The sequence below is a fragment of the Amblyraja radiata genome, chromosome 19 (assembly GCF_010909765.2).
Source record: "Amblyraja radiata isolate CabotCenter1 chromosome 19, sAmbRad1.1.pri, whole genome shotgun sequence".
Lineage (NCBI taxonomy): Eukaryota > Metazoa > Chordata > Chondrichthyes > Rajiformes > Rajidae > Amblyraja > Amblyraja radiata.
In genome coordinates this window covers 41,822,855-41,842,144 of record NC_045974.1, presented here as the reverse complement: position 1 = coordinate 41,842,144, position 19,290 = coordinate 41,822,855, and the positions used below count along the sequence as shown (strand labels likewise).

The 19,290-nt window shown below is 44.5% G+C and overlaps 1 protein-coding gene across 2 annotated transcripts in view; it reads left to right on the top strand.

Moving 5' to 3' along the window:
- The window catches only part of met (MET proto-oncogene, receptor tyrosine kinase), a 185,057-nt gene that overhangs the window by 79,786 nt on the left and 85,981 nt on the right, over positions 1-19,290 (top strand). For both annotated transcript variants that reach the window (XM_033038324.1, XM_033038323.1), the window contains exon 3: positions 6,327-6,518. In XM_033038324.1, coding sequence (XP_032894215.1) covers positions 6,327-6,518 — 192 coding nt within the window. The remainder of the gene's footprint in view (positions 1-6,326; positions 6,519-19,290) is intronic.

Here is a 19,290-nt window from a genome sequence, read left to right as displayed (position 1 = left end):
ACACACACTCATATTAATGCACACATTCAAGGATAACATGACCTTGCCCAACTTTTCCCTTAGCTGCCCTTCCCACACGCAAACACAACATGTCCTGATTCCTCCTTGCTTCCTCTGTCCCTCTTTTCTCAAATTCCCTTGCCTGAAGCTCTCTCCAGGCTTGACGTTAAGTCAAATCCAGGCACCACGAACCAGGATAAGTATTATGCTGACTGCATGGGTGCAAAGTAGATTTACCAAAATGGTCGCACAGACTCTGATGTTGAAGAGACCAAAGAATCTGGATTGTTTTGCTTACAACAGAAAGTGAAGGGAATGTTTACATAAGGAGACTGCTTCTGTGACAAATTCATTAACCAGAAGAAATTAAGTTAAAATAATTGGCAATTATCTGGTGGTGGGTAGTTTTTTAGGGGAGCAGGAGCTAACGTTTACAGGACAAGTTATTAAGATTGGTAGAGATCATGGTTTAATAGTAATTTTAATGAGAAATATAAATATATAGAAAGATTGAAATTTACAGGGCTTTAGGAAAACAGGACTTTGTAGATTTTGTTTAATTGGGAAAACTCCTTCAAGGACCAATAAGCTAATAAGAGAAACAAGGAACTGCAGATAGACACAAAAAGCTGGAGTAACTCAGCGAGTCAGGCAGCATCTCTGGAGAGAAGGAATAGGTGACGTTTCGGGTTGAGACCCTTCTTCATACTACAGATGATGGTTTGCAAATTAAAAGTGCTGGGATAACTCAACAGGTCAGGCAGGAGCTCTGGATGCATAGAAAAGTTGTATATTTCACGTCGAGACCCTTCTTCAGAGAAGTCTTCAGAATGGTCCCGACTTGAAATGTTACCTTTCTATGCATCCAGAGATGCTATCTGACACGCTGAATGCACTTTGTGGGGGGTTTTCTGATAAGCAAATAGTTCTCTTGTGCTCCCAGCAAAATGTACGTAATGAGAGTTGAAGAAGGATGATTCCTGAAGGCACTGGATGAATTGGCTGATCTGTGAAGCAGGCTGCCAACTTTCTGGCACCTGCTTTCCACTGACATATTTATCCTGCGTGTAAGCACCACTCCTGCTGGAAGCTTTGCTGTGTCAGAGTCTGAGAGAAGTGTTGGGGCAATCAAGCAGACTTGCTTGGCGCCAGTCACAACTGAAATTGGTTTTGTTATGGACCCATTAGTTAAGTACGGATTTGTACTTCAACTACAATTCCTTTGGCAGCATCCAGACATCTTTGATATTGTTCCAGGGATGGTTTACATTTTACTGATTTTTTTTTGTTTTAAAAGATCGCTAAAGTAACAGACAGGAAAATGTCACGGGAAATTATTTACCAACTTCTACCATTCACTAAAGTTCCTCATTTAAGTCTGAAGAAGGGTCTCCCATTCCTTCTCTCCAGAGATGCTGCCTGTCCTGTTGAGTTGTTCCAACATTTTGTATCTATCCTCATTTCAGTTGCTGAGGTCAAATCAAATTGAATACTAATTATTGACCTAGTTAGGAAATTAGTCCCACAGGAATCTTTGTTGAAGCCCCAAGGGTTCTCTGTATATATTGATGAATGATGCGATGGGATGAACAAGAGTGTAGAAAGGGACTGCAGATGCTGGTGTATACCGCAGATAGACACAAAGTGCTGGAGTAACTCAGCGGGTCAGGCAGCATTGCTAGTGAAAAAGGATGGGTGACGTTTTGGGTTAGAACCCATTTTCAGACTGAAAGTAGAGGGAAGGGAACTGGAGGTAAGAGAAGGCCAGAACAAAGCAAGGCTGGTAACGCAACCCAGCGGTATGAGGTATTGATTTCTCTCATTTCAAGTAACCCTTGCATTCTAACCCCACCCCATCCCCTCCCCCCCTCCCCTCCCCTCCCATATCTCCTCCCATTCCCTCCCCTCCCATATCCCCCCCATCCCCTCCCATCCCCTTCCCCCCATCCCCTCCCACCCCCCCTCCCCATCCCCTCCCAACCCCACCACCCTAGTTGTCCTACTAGTCCCACTTTTCACATCCTTGTATCCCTTCATTATCCCCTCTTCCCCAACCAACAATGGGCCATTGTGGGCTCCACTCTTCCTTGGTCATCTGATTCAGATCTCCTGCTTCGTTCTGGCCTTCACTTACCTCCAGTTCCCTCCCCTCTACTTTCACTCTGAAGAAGGGTCCCAACCCAAAACGTGCCCACCCTTTTCCTCCAGAGATGCTGCCTGACCCGCTCACTTTGTGTCTATCATTGAGATGCGAACGCCATGCAATAAAAACAGGAAATACTAAGAATATTCCGCAGGTCAAACTGCATCTGTTGGATGAGAACGTTTAGTTTAGTTAATTATAGTTTATTGTTTATTGTCATGTGTGCCAAGGTATAGTAAAAACGTAGACACAAAATGATGGAGTAACTCAGCGGGCCAGGCAGCATCTCTGGAGAGAAGGAATGGGTGATGTTTCGGGTCGAGACCCTTACAGTGAAAAGCTTTTGTTGCGTGCTAACCAGTCAGTGGCAAGACAATACATGATTACAATCGAGCCATCCACAGTGTATAGATACATGATAAAGGGAATATCGTTTAGTGCAAGATGATAAGGTCATAAGATCATGTGATAGGTTGAATTAGGCTATTGGGCCTATCAAGTCTACTCTGCCATTCAATCATGGCTGATCTATCTCTCCCTCCTAACCCCATTCTCCTGCCTTCTCCCCATAACCTCTAACACCAGTAATATACAAGAATCTATCTATCTCTGCCTTAAAAATATCCACTGACTTGGCCTCCACAGCCTACTGTGGCAAATAATTCAACCCTCTGACTAAAGAAGTTTCTCCTCATCTCCTTCCTAAAAGAACATCCTTTTATTCTGAGGCTGTGCCCTCTAGTCCTAGACTCTCACACCAGTGGAAACATCCTCTCCACATCCACTCGCAAGCCTTTCACTATTCAGTATGTTTCAATGAGGTTCCCCCTCATTCTTCTAAACTCATGATGTTATCCAGTAATGTCCAGTCTGAGATAGTCTGAGGGTCTACAATGAGGTAGATGGTAGCTCAGGACTGCTCTCGAGCTGATGATAGGATGGTTTAGTAGCCTGATAACAACTGGGAAGAAACTGTCCCTGAATCTGGAGCTGTGTATTTTCATACTTCTATACCTTTTAACCCATGGGAGATGTGAGGAGAGGATGTGGCCAGGGTGCGACTCATCCTTGATTGTACTGATGGCCTTGCCGAGGCAGCGTGAGGTGTAACTGGAGGTTGGTTTGTGTGATGGTCTGGGCTGCATCCACGATTCTCTGCAATTTCTTGCAGACTTGGATGGAGCTGTTCCCAAACCAAGCTGTGATGTATCCCGATAAAATGCTCTCCACGGCGCATCTATAGAAGTTGATGAGAGTAGTTGGGGAAATGCCGAGTTTCCAAAGCTTTCTAAGGGAGTAGTCCCTGCTTCTCTTCCCACAGACGCGGCCTGACACTAAATATTTGCAAAAGTTATCTGTTTTGTTTGAAGTCTCTGTTTTTTTTGTTGTAATTTTCAGAAAGAAACATATTTTTGCAATTGCACAAAGTGAAATAAATGCAGATACTCCTAGTGCGGCTCAATCAATGATTTATACAACTGTTTTATGAGGACGTTGCCAGGACTAGAGGGTCTGAGCTATAGGGAGAAGTTGAGCTGGCTGGGACTTTATTCCTTGGAGCGCAGGATGATGAGTGGTGATCTTGCAGAGGTGTATAAAATATGGAGAGAAATAGATCGGCTAGATGCAGAGTCTCTTGCCCAGAGTAGGTGAATTGAGGACCAGAGGACATGGGTTTAAGGTGAAGGGGAAAAGATTTAATAGGAATCTGAGGGGTAACTTTTTCACACAAAAGGTGGTGGGTGTATGGAACAAGCTGCCAGAGGAGGTAGTTGAGGCAGGGACTATCCCAACATATATGAAACAGTTAGACAGGTACATGGATAGGACAGGTTTGGAGGGAGCGGGCCGGTGGGACTAGTGTAGCTGGGACATGGTGGCCGGTGTGGGCAAGGCTAAGATTCTATGACACAATGCTACACAATGTCCCAACACCTGTAATCAATGCCACAGCACACCACTGGTTACAGTTCTCCAATCCGAAAAGCACCAGTCCACCACCAACCTTGCCTCTTACCACCAAGACATTTCTGTATCCACTTTGCTATCTCACGCTGGATCCCATGTACGCTACCATTTTGGACAAGCCTACCTCACGGGACCTTGTCAAAAGCCTTGCAAATGTCCATGTAAATAGCTTCCACCACCCTGCCCACATCAATCTTTTAGTTTAGTTTAGTTTAGGGATACAACATGGAAACTGGCTCTTCTGCCCAACTGAGTCCGCACCGACCAGCAATCCCCGCACATTAACACGATCCTACACACACTAGGCACAATTTTACATTTATACCAAGCCAATCAACCTACAAACCTGTACGTCTTTGGAGTGTGGAGGGTGGGGGGAAACTGAAGATCCCGGAGAAAACCCACGCAGGTCACGGGGAGAACGTACAAACTCTGTACAGACAGGACCCTTGGTCAGGATCGAACCCGGGTCCCTGGCGCTGTAAGGCAGCAACTCTACCGCTGCGCCACCGTACCACCCCTTCTTGGTCACTTTCTCAAAAAACTTTGTGTAGAAGAAAGAAAAAATGAAAGAGATCAAGTGTATTGCTAACACTATAGCAAATTGCTTGCTATATGGCCAAATGTGATTCAATATGGTTTTAAGAAGATCGAAAGTAATACTTGATGTCCAAGGGGATTTCCATGCCCCTGTACAATATGTGATTAAATATCAGACAGTGGTTAATGGAAAGCTGCTACAAGAAAATCCCGTTGAGACTGGAATCTGTGTAAAGATGGCCTGCCATTGCTGGAGTGGACCCACTGCATGGATTCACCATCTGCAGTGCCCACACATTCGCTACCACTTCGCTACATGGGCTGGCCTCACTTGCTCTCAGCACCCTCCAGTACACTGGCAAGGTTAAACGTTGTACTTCAGAGTGTGGAGACACCCCTTCCCACCACACACATAAACCTTATTCAGAAGTTGTGGGCTGAACCTTTAAAATAAGATAGACACAAAATGCTGGAGTAACTTAGCAACAGGCAACATCTCTGGAGAGAAGGAAGAGATGACATTTCAGGTCGAGACCCTTCTTCAGACTGGAGAGGAATGGGTGACCTTTCAGGTCGAGACACTGCTTTTTTTTAAAACAAGTCATTGAATTTAACAGATTTTAAATGCCTAATAGTCAGATGCATTTTTTCCTGTCTGGTTTTTGAACTGATCACACCTCATCAATTTCTTGTATGTATGCTCATATGCTTAGTTGTTCTGCTATGTTTACGTTATGTTCGCTAACAATGTTAGTGTTCCCTGCTCCTGATTTTCCTCACCTCTTCATATTTCAGTATATCTTCATATGCCTTCTCATCCTCCTTCAGCATTCTGAAAGGACCGTTCCCATTGCAACTCCCTGATATGCTCCCCCATCTGCACCATTTGCTCCCTTTATCATGACAAATTCTCATACAACCCTCTCTGCAACTTGCCAATCAAGCCCCCCTGAAACCACCTTGACTTAAGATAGACAGAAAAAGCTGGAGTAACTCAGCGGGTCGGGCAGCGTCTCTCGAGAATAGGAATTGGCGACGTTTTGGGTCGAGATCTCTCTTCAGACCTATCACTCGCCTGGCTTTGTCCTGCCCCCACCTGTCTTCCAGCTTTCTCCCCACGGCTAGACTCAGTCTGAAGAAGGGTTCTTACCTGAAATGTCACCTGTTCATGTTCTCCTGAGATGCTACCTGATCCACTGGTTTTACTCCAGCACTTTGTGTCATTAAAAAAAATACCTTGTTTTCGTTACCTCCCTTCTGATGAAGAGTTCTTCAGTCTGAAAAGTAAACTGTTTCTTTTTCCACAGCTGCTACCTGGCCTGTGTGTTTCAGTATTTTCCAATTTTGTTCCTGGTATTTTGAGTTGTTCGCTGAGATTCTCACTTTAGTCGTGAAAGCTAAAATCTGAATGTTTGCCTCATTGTTGAACAATATGTCTTATTGCTGAAGCATATATGAGGACCAGTAGATTGATCCCTATCGCAGCATCCATATATATAAAAACAGAAAATAATTAACTGAAAGCTATTTTGAAAATTATTTTGAATATTTTTGATTTACTAACAGCCATTTAAAAATCATCTTTCCATAATAAATAATTTTGCACATCGCATCTGGAATGCCATTGTAAAATTAATTGACCTATTCCTTTCTAATTTTTGTTTTCCCCCTGTAGAGTTCTTCAGCCAAGGAGAGGGCTTGTGGAGGCACCAGTAACAAGTTTCAGATGGAGAGTGCAGTTCCTGTACAACGATTGGACCTGTTTCTTGGGCAATTCCAAAATATCTTGTTAACATCCATCGCAGTTTTCACACAAGGAAGGGTAACGATTGCCAATCTGGGAACCGCTGATGGTCGAGTTATGCAGGTAGGCTTTGGATTAGGATGTTGCCATTTTTCCATCCATCTTCTCTATGCTTCAACAAAATAATGTCCATTCTCAATCTCTTCATTTCCTCCTTTAAATCTCAATTTTCCTTCCTGTGAAGATCCCCTGTCTCTACCGAGAGGCACCACTTCAGCTCTCTATTTCATTCTACCTCTAAACTTTTCTGATTTTGACAGTCATTTTCAAGTATAAATATCTCAAGTAAATTATTTGCAACTAGGTATTTATTACTGGTAACTATTTGCAATCTTGGTATTTCATTCACCATATTACTTCATATGGCTTCTATTTTTATTTCCACAAATACAAACATCGCAGACTAAAGGGCCTGTCCCATTTGGTGATTTTTTCGGCGACTGCCGGCGTCATATCAGGATCGGCAAAAGATTTTGAACATTTCAAAATCCAGCGGCGACAAAAAAAAATATTGCGAGACTTGAAAAAACACCACGTGTCATACGTCATCAGGCCGCGTCACGCCGCGAATTTTTCAGTGACCTGATACGTCAGTCAATTATGCCGGCAATCGCCGAAAAAATCGCCAAGTGGGACAGGCCCTATGCATTCCTGGTGCTTAACTGGAGTTGCCATCCCAACCTGATTGTGTCTCGTCAGAACATTTCTGCCCAGCTCCTCTACCTAACCTGACAATGGTTGATCTGAATAGTGTATCAGAATATATATCTGACCTGACCCTCATTCTAGAAACTTCCTTAAGAACAAAGAAAACCCTTCAGTTTTCCCACTGTCAATTACTTAAATGTGATAGTAAAAAAGTCCAAGTGATCTATGCTGTTTAGTCTGAAGAAGGGTCTCGACCTGAAGCGTTACCCAATCCTTCTCTCCAGAGATGTTGCCTGTCCCGCTGAGTTACTCCAGTGTTTTGTGTCTATCTTCAATCTATGCCATTTCTTCTGCTCCTCACATCATCTCACCTCGTCTAAACCACCCGTGTTGACAAAAGCTGATTCCTTTCTCCCTCGTATATTTGTCTAATTTCTAATTCAACCAGACATTTTGTCCACATTCTGGAATTTTTTCTTGAAATCCTCACTGGATTCATGGGTCGGCCTTATATTTCAGACCCGTCTCGACCCGAAACGTCACCCATTCCTTTTCTCCAGAGATGCTGCCTGTCCCAGCTGAGTTACTTAGGCTTTTTCTGTCTATCTTTGTCATATTTATGTTTTTATTCAAAAGCTGCTCTAAGCAGTAAAGGGAATTTATTTTCAGCTTCTCCAACAAGCCTTCATAGAATTTGAAAGACAATGAAAGCCTTGCCCCTCAGTCTCTTTCATGGAGATGAGAGTCGTCACCAAGGCAGCTTTTCCAGTTGGATCAGATATCAATCTTTCATATTTTTCAAGTATCTTTTGATGTCATTTTCTTTGGACGAATATCCATTTGGACATACTGCTATCCATTTGTGTCTGATTGCATTTCTGTTCAGCAAAATTGGCTGTGTTTTCTTCAGCTTTAAAAGTGTTGTAGATTGAACATTGATTTTCCAGCACCCTCGGTTCCAGTGCATTTACTGGATTGTCCATGTTTCTGGACCAGCAGAGGTCACGTGGTAATGAAATGACCGTACACCTCTGGCCCACTAATGCCTCCCCTCCTGTGTCTCTAAAGCACCTTGAGGTGCCAGAAACTTCAATACATCAAATATAAAATGTAATCTCCAATGTGAATGGAACGACCTGCTGACCCGTCTCCCCGGCCGTTCAGAGCCCCGGCTTCAGACCCCACTTCTGACTCGCAAGGTGCACCAGCGAGCCCTTCGTCACCCACCGCACGTTCCGTGACAGGGCCGTTGTTGCGGCTCATGCTGTAGCCTCCAGGGACAGCAATTTGGGCCGCTGCTGACAGCTCTTTCTTTGAGAGTTGGCAGATGATGCTGTTTACTGGTAGAGTCATGGTGACATCCCAGGGTTGCATGTGTTCGGAGGTGCCAACCCTCTGGGATATTGAAGGCCATCTTCAGCGTGAGTCTCAGGATTGCTGAGACTAGCATGAAATAGAAGGTTGGGGAAATAATGTGATCAAATTCACCTTATGGGCATTGCTAGTAAAGAAAACTCAACAACATCCTGGCAAACATCCTTAACCAAACCCTTTACCGGCCTGGTGCATCAACATGAGGTAGGGGAAGGTACACAAAAATGCTGGAGAAACTCAGCGGGTGCAGCAGCATCTATGGAGCGAAGGAAATAGGCGACGTTTCGGGCCAAAACCCTTCTTCAGACTGATGGGGGGTGGGGGGGAGAAGGAAGGAAAAAGGAAGGAGGAGGAGCCCGAGGGCGGGGGGATGGGAGGAGACAGCTCGAGGGTTAAGGAAGGGGAGGAGACAGCAAGGGCTAGCAAAACTGGGAGAATTCAACGTTCATGCCACCATGACGCAAGCAACCCAGGCGGAATATGAGGTGCTGTTCCTCCAATTTCCGGTGTTGCTCACTCTGGCAATGGAGGAGACCCAGGACAGAGAGTTCGGATTGGGAATGGGAGGGGGAGTTGAAGTGCTGAGCCACCGGGAGTTCAGGTAGGTTATTGCGGACTGAGCGGAGGTGTTCGGCGAAACGATCGCCCAACCTCCGCTTAGTCTCCCCGATGTAAATCAGCTGACATCTAGAGCAGCGGATGCAGTAGATGAGGTTGGAGGAGATACAGGTGAACCTTTGTCGCACCTGGAACGACTGCTTGGGTCCTTGAATGGAGTCGAGTGGGGAGGTGAAGGGACAGGTATTGCATTTCTTACGGTTGCAACGGAAAGTGCCCGGGGAGGGGGTGGTACGGGAGGGAAGGGAAGAATTGACAAGGGAGTTGCGGAGGGAGCGGTCTTTGCGGAAGGCAGACATAGGGGGAGATGGGAAGATGTGGCGAGTGGTGGGGTCACGTTGGAGGTGGCGGAAATGGCGGAGGATTATTTGTTGTATTTGCCGGCTGGTGGGGTGAAAGGTGAGGACTAGGGGGACTCTGCCCTTGTTGCGAGTGCGGGGATGGGGAGAGAGAGCAGTGTTGCGGGGTATGGATGAGACCCTGGTGCGAGCCAAAGGAGGTAGGAGAGTTTGCTCAGGACCACAAGATGACATTTGGACTTTAAAAAGTAAGGACTGCTCTACCTGTACCAAAAAAAGGGTGAAGTCGGCCACTGGGAGGTGATTTTCTACGTAAGCTACTAGCTGATGGAGAGAAGTTAAGCACAATGTAGACTCTTGGAATGGAGTTCCATTGACTGCATGGTCTGTCTCGCATTATTTCTGCAGCTCTGCACATTAGTGAATGTCAGTGAAACACTGCAAGGCCAGGGACTGGGTTCCTGACATTTTGTTAACGTCACCACACAAAGTGTGTGGTTGTGACTGGTGCCTCCATGGAAAGTGATGTTAAAGCCACAAGGAGACTTGATAATGTCACCCCTCAACCTTCTACCTCAAAAGGAAAAATGTACCTGCCTACCTAAACTCACCCTACAACCTAAACCCACAAGCCCAGGTAATATCCTGATGAATTTCTTCTGCACCCTTATCAACTTAATGATATCCTTCCTGTAGCTGAGTGACATAGTGCTCCAACTGTGGTCACCCTGATTCAGGGTGAGCTAACTCACTGGGCACAGAACTGGCTTCATGGAAGGAAGCAGTCTGTGGTGATGAAAGGTTGTTTTTCAGACTGGAGGCCTGTGTCTGGTGGTGTGCACCAGGGCTTGGTCCTGGGTCCATGGCCGCTGATAGTCCATATCAACAATTTTGATGAGAACATACCAAGTGATATCGTAAACGGTGATGATAGTTATCCAGAATTCCAGCGTGGTCTTCACGAGCAAAGGTGTTGAGAAACGGCAAATGGAACTTAATTAAGTGTGAGGTGTTTCGTTTCAGGAGGTCGAGCAAGGGCAGTGAACAGGAGGGTAGTATTGAGTGTTAACGAGCAGAGGGATCTGGAGTACAAGTACCTGTACATGATTTCCTGAAGATGGTATTGCAGGTGGATAGGTTGGTGAAGAAGGCTTTTTGGAAGGTTGGCCTTCATTAATCAAGGAATTAAGTATAGAAGTTTGCATGTTATGTTACAGTTGCACAAGTCATTGGTGAGACAGCACTCGGAGTCTTGTGTTCTGCCTCAGGAAAGATGCCATTAAGCTGAAAACAATACAGAGAAAATTTGCAAGAATGTTACCAAGACCAAGTATCTGTGCGATAGGGAGAGGTTGGGCAGGCTAGGACTTTATTCCTTGGAGCACAGGAGGCTGAAGAGTGATCTCATAGAGGTGTATAAAATCATGAGGGGAATAGAATGCATAATCATATCCCAGTTGGGGAAAAGAACGAGAATGCATAGGTTTAAGTGGGGAGTCCGGGTCAAAGAAAGAGCATTCACGTCGCGGCCCTGTTTCCACCAATCTTTCCACCACCACGCACAAGAAGCACAAGAAGCAGATGTCGAGTAGTGTGTTCAGCTCTGGCTGAACAACTTCTAATCTTCTGTGTGGACTCGATAAGAAGTGGGGGGCATGTGTGGAAATCCCGGGGGGGATGGTGGGACATGTCCCTCTCATGTTTTGAGAGGTGGGGAGCAATCCCCCCCATGTTTTGTAGTCCGGATTTTGAAATTCGGTGAAAAAAAATCTATTAAAATCTCCGCTTTCCGCGAGACAGTGGGGGTGTCACTTGAGCGCTTGTTAAATGTCTCCATTAACAACGTGTTAACACGATGTGTCACCAATTGTGCTTTGACCCTCAAGTATTACTGAAGGTATTCACAGAGAATTTCTTAAAGCTGTCTGATGCGGTACAATCACCATTTGAAATAATTGGATGTATTGGTGGATGGGAAAGATTTAAACGTGTATCGGATTTAAGCGGGTCAGGTCATTAAGGAATCCGGTTGAACGGGTTTCCTGGCTGGCTTGCAGATAAGTCCCTCATTCACGGTCACTCACGTTATTTAGTATTTTTTCCCCATCTCTCTCTCTCCCCCTTCAAAGGTTGGTTCTTCTGTTTGCCTTTATTTGCTTCAGTTTTATTTGTTTAAGTGTTATTTATCACATTGTAGCTTTTGAAAGATTCAAGCTGGTATCAGACGCTTTCTAAGGGCTGAAAGCCCGTTCGCGGGGCCTTTCATCACCCAGCACGGCTTAAAATCAAACTGCTACATTGAGGCGATCGAGGCTCCCGATGTTGAAGCCCCCGCCGGCCGATAAAAGGCCCCGCGAACGGGCCGATTCAAGCACCACGCTTCGTGGCGGCCGAAGCTGCCGTTGCTGGAGTTCGGAGTCGGTCACCAACCAGGTCAGCTCTCGAAGGTAGACAAAAATACTGGAGATACTCAGTGGGTGAGGCAGCATCTATGGAGCGAAGGAATAGGTGACGTTTTGGGTCGAGACCCTTCCTCAGATCTGGTCACCTATTCCTTCTCTCCATAGATGCTGCCTCACCCACTGAGTTTCTCCAGCATTTTTGTCTACCTTCGATTTTTCCAGCATCTGCAGTTCTTTCTTAAACTGGTCAGCTCCCGATGTTACCATCATAAGGCCCACGGCTGAAGCCTCCAAGGCCTCACGTGTGTGCGCATGCGCGTGCGCGGCGCCACCAATGAATTGTGTCCCCCTCATGTTTTGATAGCGATTTCCGCCCCTGGTGGGTGGCCAAAAGATTTAATAGGAACCTGAGCGGCAACTTTTTCATACAAAGGGCGGTGGATATATGGAATGAGTTGCCAGAGGACAAAGTTGAGGCAGGTAAAATAATGACATTTATAGGTACACAAAAATGCTGGAGAAACTCAGCGAGTGCAGCAGCATCTATGGAGCGAAGGAAATAGGCAACGTTTCGGGCCGAAACCCTTCTTCAGACTGATGGGGGGTGGGGGGGAGAAGGAAGGAAAAAGGGAGGAGGAGGAGCCCGAGGGCGGGGGGATGGGAGGAGACAGCTCGAGGGTTAAGGAAGGGGAGGAGACAGCAAGGGCTAGGAGGTTGTGAAACTGTCTCCGGAGAGAGGAGGAGAACTTCTTCAAAGTAGGCATACCTTGAGGAGATTTCGCAGTGGAGTGGACAAAGTGTTCAAGAAGGAACTGCAGATGCTGGAAGATCGAAGGTACACAAAAATGCTGGAGAAACTCAGCGGGTGCAGCAGCATCAGGGTGTCACATCAGGGTGATGCTGCTGCACCCGCTGAGTTTCTCCAGCAATGACATTTATAGGACTGGTTTAGATCAGAAATCATAGTTAGTATGCTCGAGTTGAGCTGAAGTACCAGCATATGCACGGTGCTGAATGTGCTTTTCTGTGCCGTATGTGCTACGACTCAACGAAACATTTCAAAGGCAGTTTCCAAGTCCCAGGTCATCTTGTGTAGGAAGGAGCTGCAGATGCCGGTTTAAACCGAAGATAGACTAAAAAAGCTGGAGCAACTCAGCGGGTCAGACAGCAGTGAAAAGGAATAGGTGATTTTCCTTTCCTATTCCTTCTCTCCAGAGATGCTGCCTGACCTGCTGAGTTACTCCAGCTCTTTGTTTCTATCTCACGTCATTTTCTTTCTTGCCTTTCATTGGCTGAAAGTCCCGAGCGGCCTACTTACGTCAGGGTCCAACCCCATGCCTGGGTTCACATCCCTGAAACAGGTCAAAGCCAAGGCCTGATGCCAAAATCTGAGCCATCATTCTGTCATTGCTTACTTGACAATTTAATACAATGAACAATATCCCCTCATGTGAGGAAAAGCTGCTTTGACCACATTGGTAAAGTCACACGAGAGTTACTGAACTGGCCACTATAGCATGATTAATCCTTATAATTGGCAAAAGTAACTATTAATCATTCTTTTCAAATAAAAAAAATCTGAGCAACATGGTTCATGCATCTGATCCCAGTGGACAATATCTCATCAAAATGTTGTACAGTACACTTGCCCAGACTTTCCTCAGCCAGGTTTGTCAGTGATGGTTCAGGTGGTGGAACCACTGGCTGAAACTGTGTAGTTCCCAAGGTGTCACAGTACACTAGTGGCACGGTGGTGCCACGGTAGAGTTGCTGCCTTACAGCACCAGAGACCCAGGTTCAATCCTGACTACAGGTGCTGTCTGTTCAGAGTTTGTACGTTCTCCCAGTGACCTGCGTGGGTTTTCTCTGGGACACTCCAAAGTCATACAGGTTTGTAGGCTAATTGGCTTGGTATAATTGTAAATTGTCCCCAGGATAGTGTTAGTGTGCGGGGATCGCTGGTCGGCACAGACTCGGTGGGCCGAAGGGCCTGTGTCCGCATTGTATCTCTAAACTAAATGTAACTAAACTGGCCAATGGAGTCATAGTCATAGAGTTACAGAGTGATACAGTGTGGAAGCAGGCCCTTTGGCCCAACTTGCCCACATCGGTCAACATGTCCCACCTGCCTGCATTTGGTCCATATCCCACCAAACCAGTCCTATCCATGTACCTGTAAGCTGTAAGAATGAAAGGGGGTCTTATAGAAACATATAAAATTATAAAAGGACTGGACAAGCTAGATATAAAAGGACTGGACAAGCTGGACTCACCCAATGTTGGGCGAGTCCAGAACCAGGAGCCACAGTCTTAGAATAAAGGGGAGGTCATTTAAGACTGAGGTGAGAAAAAACTTTTTCACCCAGAGAGTTGTGAATTTATGGAATTCCCTGCTACAGAGGGCAGTGGAGGCCAAGTCACTGGATGGATTTAAGAGAGAGTTAGATAGAGCTCTAGGGGCTAGTGGAGTCAAAGGATATGGGGAGAAGGCAGGCACGGGTTATTGATAGGGGATGATTAGCCATGATCCTGATGAATGGCGGTGCTGGCTCGATGGGCCGAATGGCCTCCTCCTGCACCTATTTTCTATGTTTCTATGTTTCTAATATGCATCAAATAATAACATAATGAAGTATCGATCATAATCAGACCCATAATATCACAAGCCAGAATATGTAGTCCATCCGACAGAAAGTGCATAGTAGTTCGTTGCTGAGATGGACTTGTGGTTAGGGTTGTCTATTCATAATTTCCTGGAGCAGAATTAGGCCATTCGGCCCATCAAGTCTACACTGCCATTCCATCATGGCTAATCTATCTTTCCCACTCAACCCCATTCTCCTGCCTTCTCCCCATTACCCTGACACCCATACCAATCAAGAATCTGTCAATCTCCACCTTAAAAGTGTCCATTGACTTCCACAGCCATCTGTGGCAATGAGTTCCTCTGATTCACCACCCTCTGACTAAAGGAATTCCTACTCAACCCCATTGTCAAGTGGTTTTGTCTACGATATGCACTATTAATATACTTGTTTCAGTAACGGGCTGAGTGCAAGGGGGAAACATGTGACATTGGTACACTGGACAATCTAGGGGCTAGCCTGGACCAGGCGCCGCTCCACAAGATGCAGACTGGACTTTTGTTGTTCAACAATCTGATGGTTCTACTAAATAACGAGGTACCACCGACCGAACCACATAGATACAAATGGGAAATTGAAATAGGTCATCCTATCACGAAAGATATGTGGGACGAAAGTTTACAACAAATACATCAATGTTCATTAAATGCCAGACATACTTTAATACAATTCAAGGTCTTACATAGACTACACTTCTCTAAAATAAAACTAAATAGAATCTTCCCACAAATCTCTCCTATTTGTGATAAACGTCTACATTTAGAGGCTAATTTAACACATACGTTTGCAAACTGTATAAAACTTAAACATTTCTGGACAGATATTTTTGAAATAACTTCAGAAGTTATTAATACAAAACTGGACCCAGACACAAAATTAATAATACTTGGAATATCAGAACAAAGCTTAACACTCACAACAAACCAAAGAAACTTCCTCAATTACAGTATAATAACCGGAAAAAAATTAATATTAAAATTTTGGAAAGGCCCTACAACCCCCACAATCAAAATGTGGATTATGGAAATGTCGGAGACCCTATACTTAGAAAGAATTAGACTTGTCTTAATGGACAAACAAGATCTTTTCCATAAAATTTGGGCTCCATTCATTAACTATCTGAAGGGATAGATTGGCACAGCACGAGGACCCAGCTGAAACTTGAACTCAGGAACAGATGAAAAACTATACTCTATACTTTATAACCTACGAACCTATCTCCATTGATGTATTACAGGTAACCCATTCCACCTCCCTTATTTTTCTGTTGTGTTTTTTGCTTCCTTTTTTATTTGTAACTTTCTACCCTCTCTTTTTCTCGCTTTCTATAAAAAATAAAAATACTAGAAGCAGAAGTAATTGATAATGGAAAATTTTAATAATGTATGACTGATGTATATGAAAAGTTTTTTTTTTTTTACTATAATATGTAACTACATTTTATAATATGTCTACTTCTAATAAATAAATTTTTTTTAAAAATTAAAAAAAAACAATCTGATGGTTGATAGTGGAGGAATTGTGAACAGTAAAGAAGGCAGTCAATATATATATCATTGTAATTATGCTCTTGTAAGCTTACCCCCAGTCTAGTTCAGACAATAAAATACTGATTTAAGCTCTTGAGCAACTAAACTTTATTTTGGATAACACAACACAAATTCCCCTATACGATACCTAACCACCACGGGTTCAATCCTTGTATCTGCTTGGCCAAGCCCTTCTTAGCCTCGTGCAAGCAGAGACACTCCAAAAGGTCACACAGTCCCAAGCGCTCTTCCAGAAGATCGACAAAGGACTTCGTGGGGGCTGCCTTTTATAGGTCCCCGAACCTTGAGAGGCTGAACCTCATGGGGGTGGTCTCTTTACAACCCAATCAAACATATTAATTATAACAGTACATAATTGACAGTTCCCCAGCCCAATAACATTATCTTGAATGCATTGTATTTGGAAGAAGCTTCCAGAAGGAAGCCAACACAAATGAATAGTGCAACATGTGCCCTCGGATTCAAACAGTTCCTCCAAGGCTCAACATTTCAACCAATCGACAATTAACAAGATAACCATCTCGCAACATTATTTATACTATTTAATGCCCTTGCAGCGATCCAATCAAAGTGATGCATTTAAGGTTCGTTTCCAAAACTGCTATACATTTTATCAATTTTGGGGAAACAAGGAGAACACCTGGGTCTTTCACCATCCTGCACTAAGCCAAGACAGACTGGCGCCATCCAAAGCCTGCAAATTTCAGCTGACAAAGGCTAAGCAATTCTGACAAATGCAGGGATGCTTCATTTTATGGTTACTTTAATTTGATCAATATTAACAGCATCTGATCAGAAGAACCTGTTCTTGAACATGGAAGTAATTGTCTCGGTCTCCTGTACCTTCCTTCCGATGGTAGCAGCAAAATGAGTGCATGGCCAGGGTGGTGTAGGTGTTTAATGATGTTAGCTGTCTACTTGTTGCAGCGAATCCTGTCGATACAGTATGTTTGATCGTGGGGAATTCCATTACTGCGGCCTCACTCATGTTGAACATTCAGCTTACCAATCCAGGCCATGATGCAACAATCATTCTGCTCTCTACGGTATACCATAGGCTGTATACAGAAGGCTGTGAAGGCCAAGTCAATGGATATTTTTAAGGCAGAGATAGATAGATTCTTGATTAGTATGGGTGTTAGAGGTTATGGAGAAAAGGCAGGAGAATGAGGTTAGGAGGGAGAGATAGATCAGCCATGATTGAATGTTCGAGTAGATTTAATGGGCCTCATGGCCTAATTGTGCTCCTATCACGTATGAACCTGTGAACGTGTTTTCGAGTCTTTGGTGGTACACCAAATCTCCTCAAACCACTAAGTAGAGGTGTTGATGAGCTTTCTTCATGATGCATCAAAATGTTGGGCCTATGACAGATCTTCAGAGATGTGCACAGCCAGGCGCTTGAAGCTGTTCAATCGCTCCACTGCCTTCCCGTTTATGAAGACGAGTTCCTTGGTCTTCGACTTCAACTTTGGGAAGTCAACTATCAACAACTTGGTCCTGTCAGTGTTAAGAGCAAGGAGGTTGTTCTGGTACCATTCAATCAGATTGTTGATCTTCCTCCTGTACTCTGACTCATCATTACGCGTCATTCATCCAATAATGATATTATCAGCATTGAATGTGAAGATGGCATTGGAACTGCCTCTGGCCACACAGTCATGGGTATAGGGAGAATAGAGCAGGGGATTGAACACATGACCTTGAGATGCCCTTGTGCTGATGGTCAGTGAGGAGAAGGTAGGGATGAGCAGAGATCCAGTTCCCTGAGTTTGATGACAAGTTTAGAGGGGATGATGGTGTTGAATGCTATAGTAGACAAACAAGTGCGGCTCAGTGGCGCAGCGGTAGAGTTGCTGCCTTACAGCGCCAGAGACCTAGATTTGATCCTGACTACAGGTGCTGTCTGTACGGAGTTTGTACGTTCTCTCTGTGACCGCGTGGGTTTTCTGCGGATGCTCCAATTTCCTCCACACTCTAAAGACGTACAGGTTTGTAGGTCAATTGGCTTTGGTAAAAAATTGTAAATTGTCCCTAGTGTGTAGGATAGTGCAGGGTGATCACTGGTCGGTGCAGACTCAGTGGGCAAAGGGCCTGTTTCCGCACTGTATCTCTAAAGTCTAAACAGTCTGATATATAACTTCTTGTTATGCACAAAAATTGGAGGAATTGTGGACAGTAAAAAAGGCAGTCTAAATATGTGGCAGGGTATAGATTAGTTACAGATACGGGCAGAGAAATGGCAAATGGCATTTAATCTGGACCAATGTGAGGTATTGCACATTGGACAGTCAAATGCAAGGGGAAAAGGAAGCAGTTAATAGCAGGACCCTTAACAGACCCTGGAAGCAGATATAATAGTAACATTTTAGAGGCTTTCAGATAGGCACACTACCAGGCAGGAAATGGAGATATATGGAGTTCGAGAAGACAAAAGGGATCAGTTTAATCGGACAGCAGGTATGACACAGACAATGGGTGGAAGGGCCTTTTCCTCTGCTGTACTGTTCAGTTCTAAACAGAATAATGCGATCAAAATTCCCTCTGCCATGCTGTAAAAAACAAGGTATAATGTTACATGTACCTGTATTTCCAGTGTGGAAACTGGCTCATCCACACAGGGAACGTAACAGGAAATTTGCTTTTCGTATAATTTGCAAAGTGCAATGATTTGCACTGAGAAACTGCATAATCACTTTGTATATCATTTTCACGTGATAATGTTGTTGAAACTAGTGCCATGGGGCTGATTTCTAGGTGCTGCTCAGAGAATGTCTGCTAAAGTGAACCAAATATAAATATAGACCATTCAGTAGTTATTGAATCTGGTCCACTTCACCTGATATTTACTACAGTTTAAAGATACAGCATGCAAACAGGTGCTTTGGCATACTAAGCCCACACTTTATTTAAATAATCATAATGATACATTTATTGTCATTGTAAATACATACAACAAAATTTCAGACGCACTGCCCAAACGGAGCTCCAATGTATCAGATAAAACAATTACGACAATGAAAACAGCAAAAACAGCAAGAAAAACGCCGTCGTCAGAATGTGCAATATTTCACAGTATCGTGTTATAGCAGAACCAAACATCTATCTGAGCAGGACCAAACTGAAGTATGCCCCCACTCCAACCTACCTCGGAGTGACCCTTGAGAGGACCCTATCCTTCAAGGAACATCTCAAAAGAACAGCAGCTAAGGTGAAGTCCAGAAACAATCTCCTCAGTAAGCTTGCTGGCTCAAAGTGGGGAGCAGCAGCCCCCACACTGCGCAGTTCAGCACTAGCCC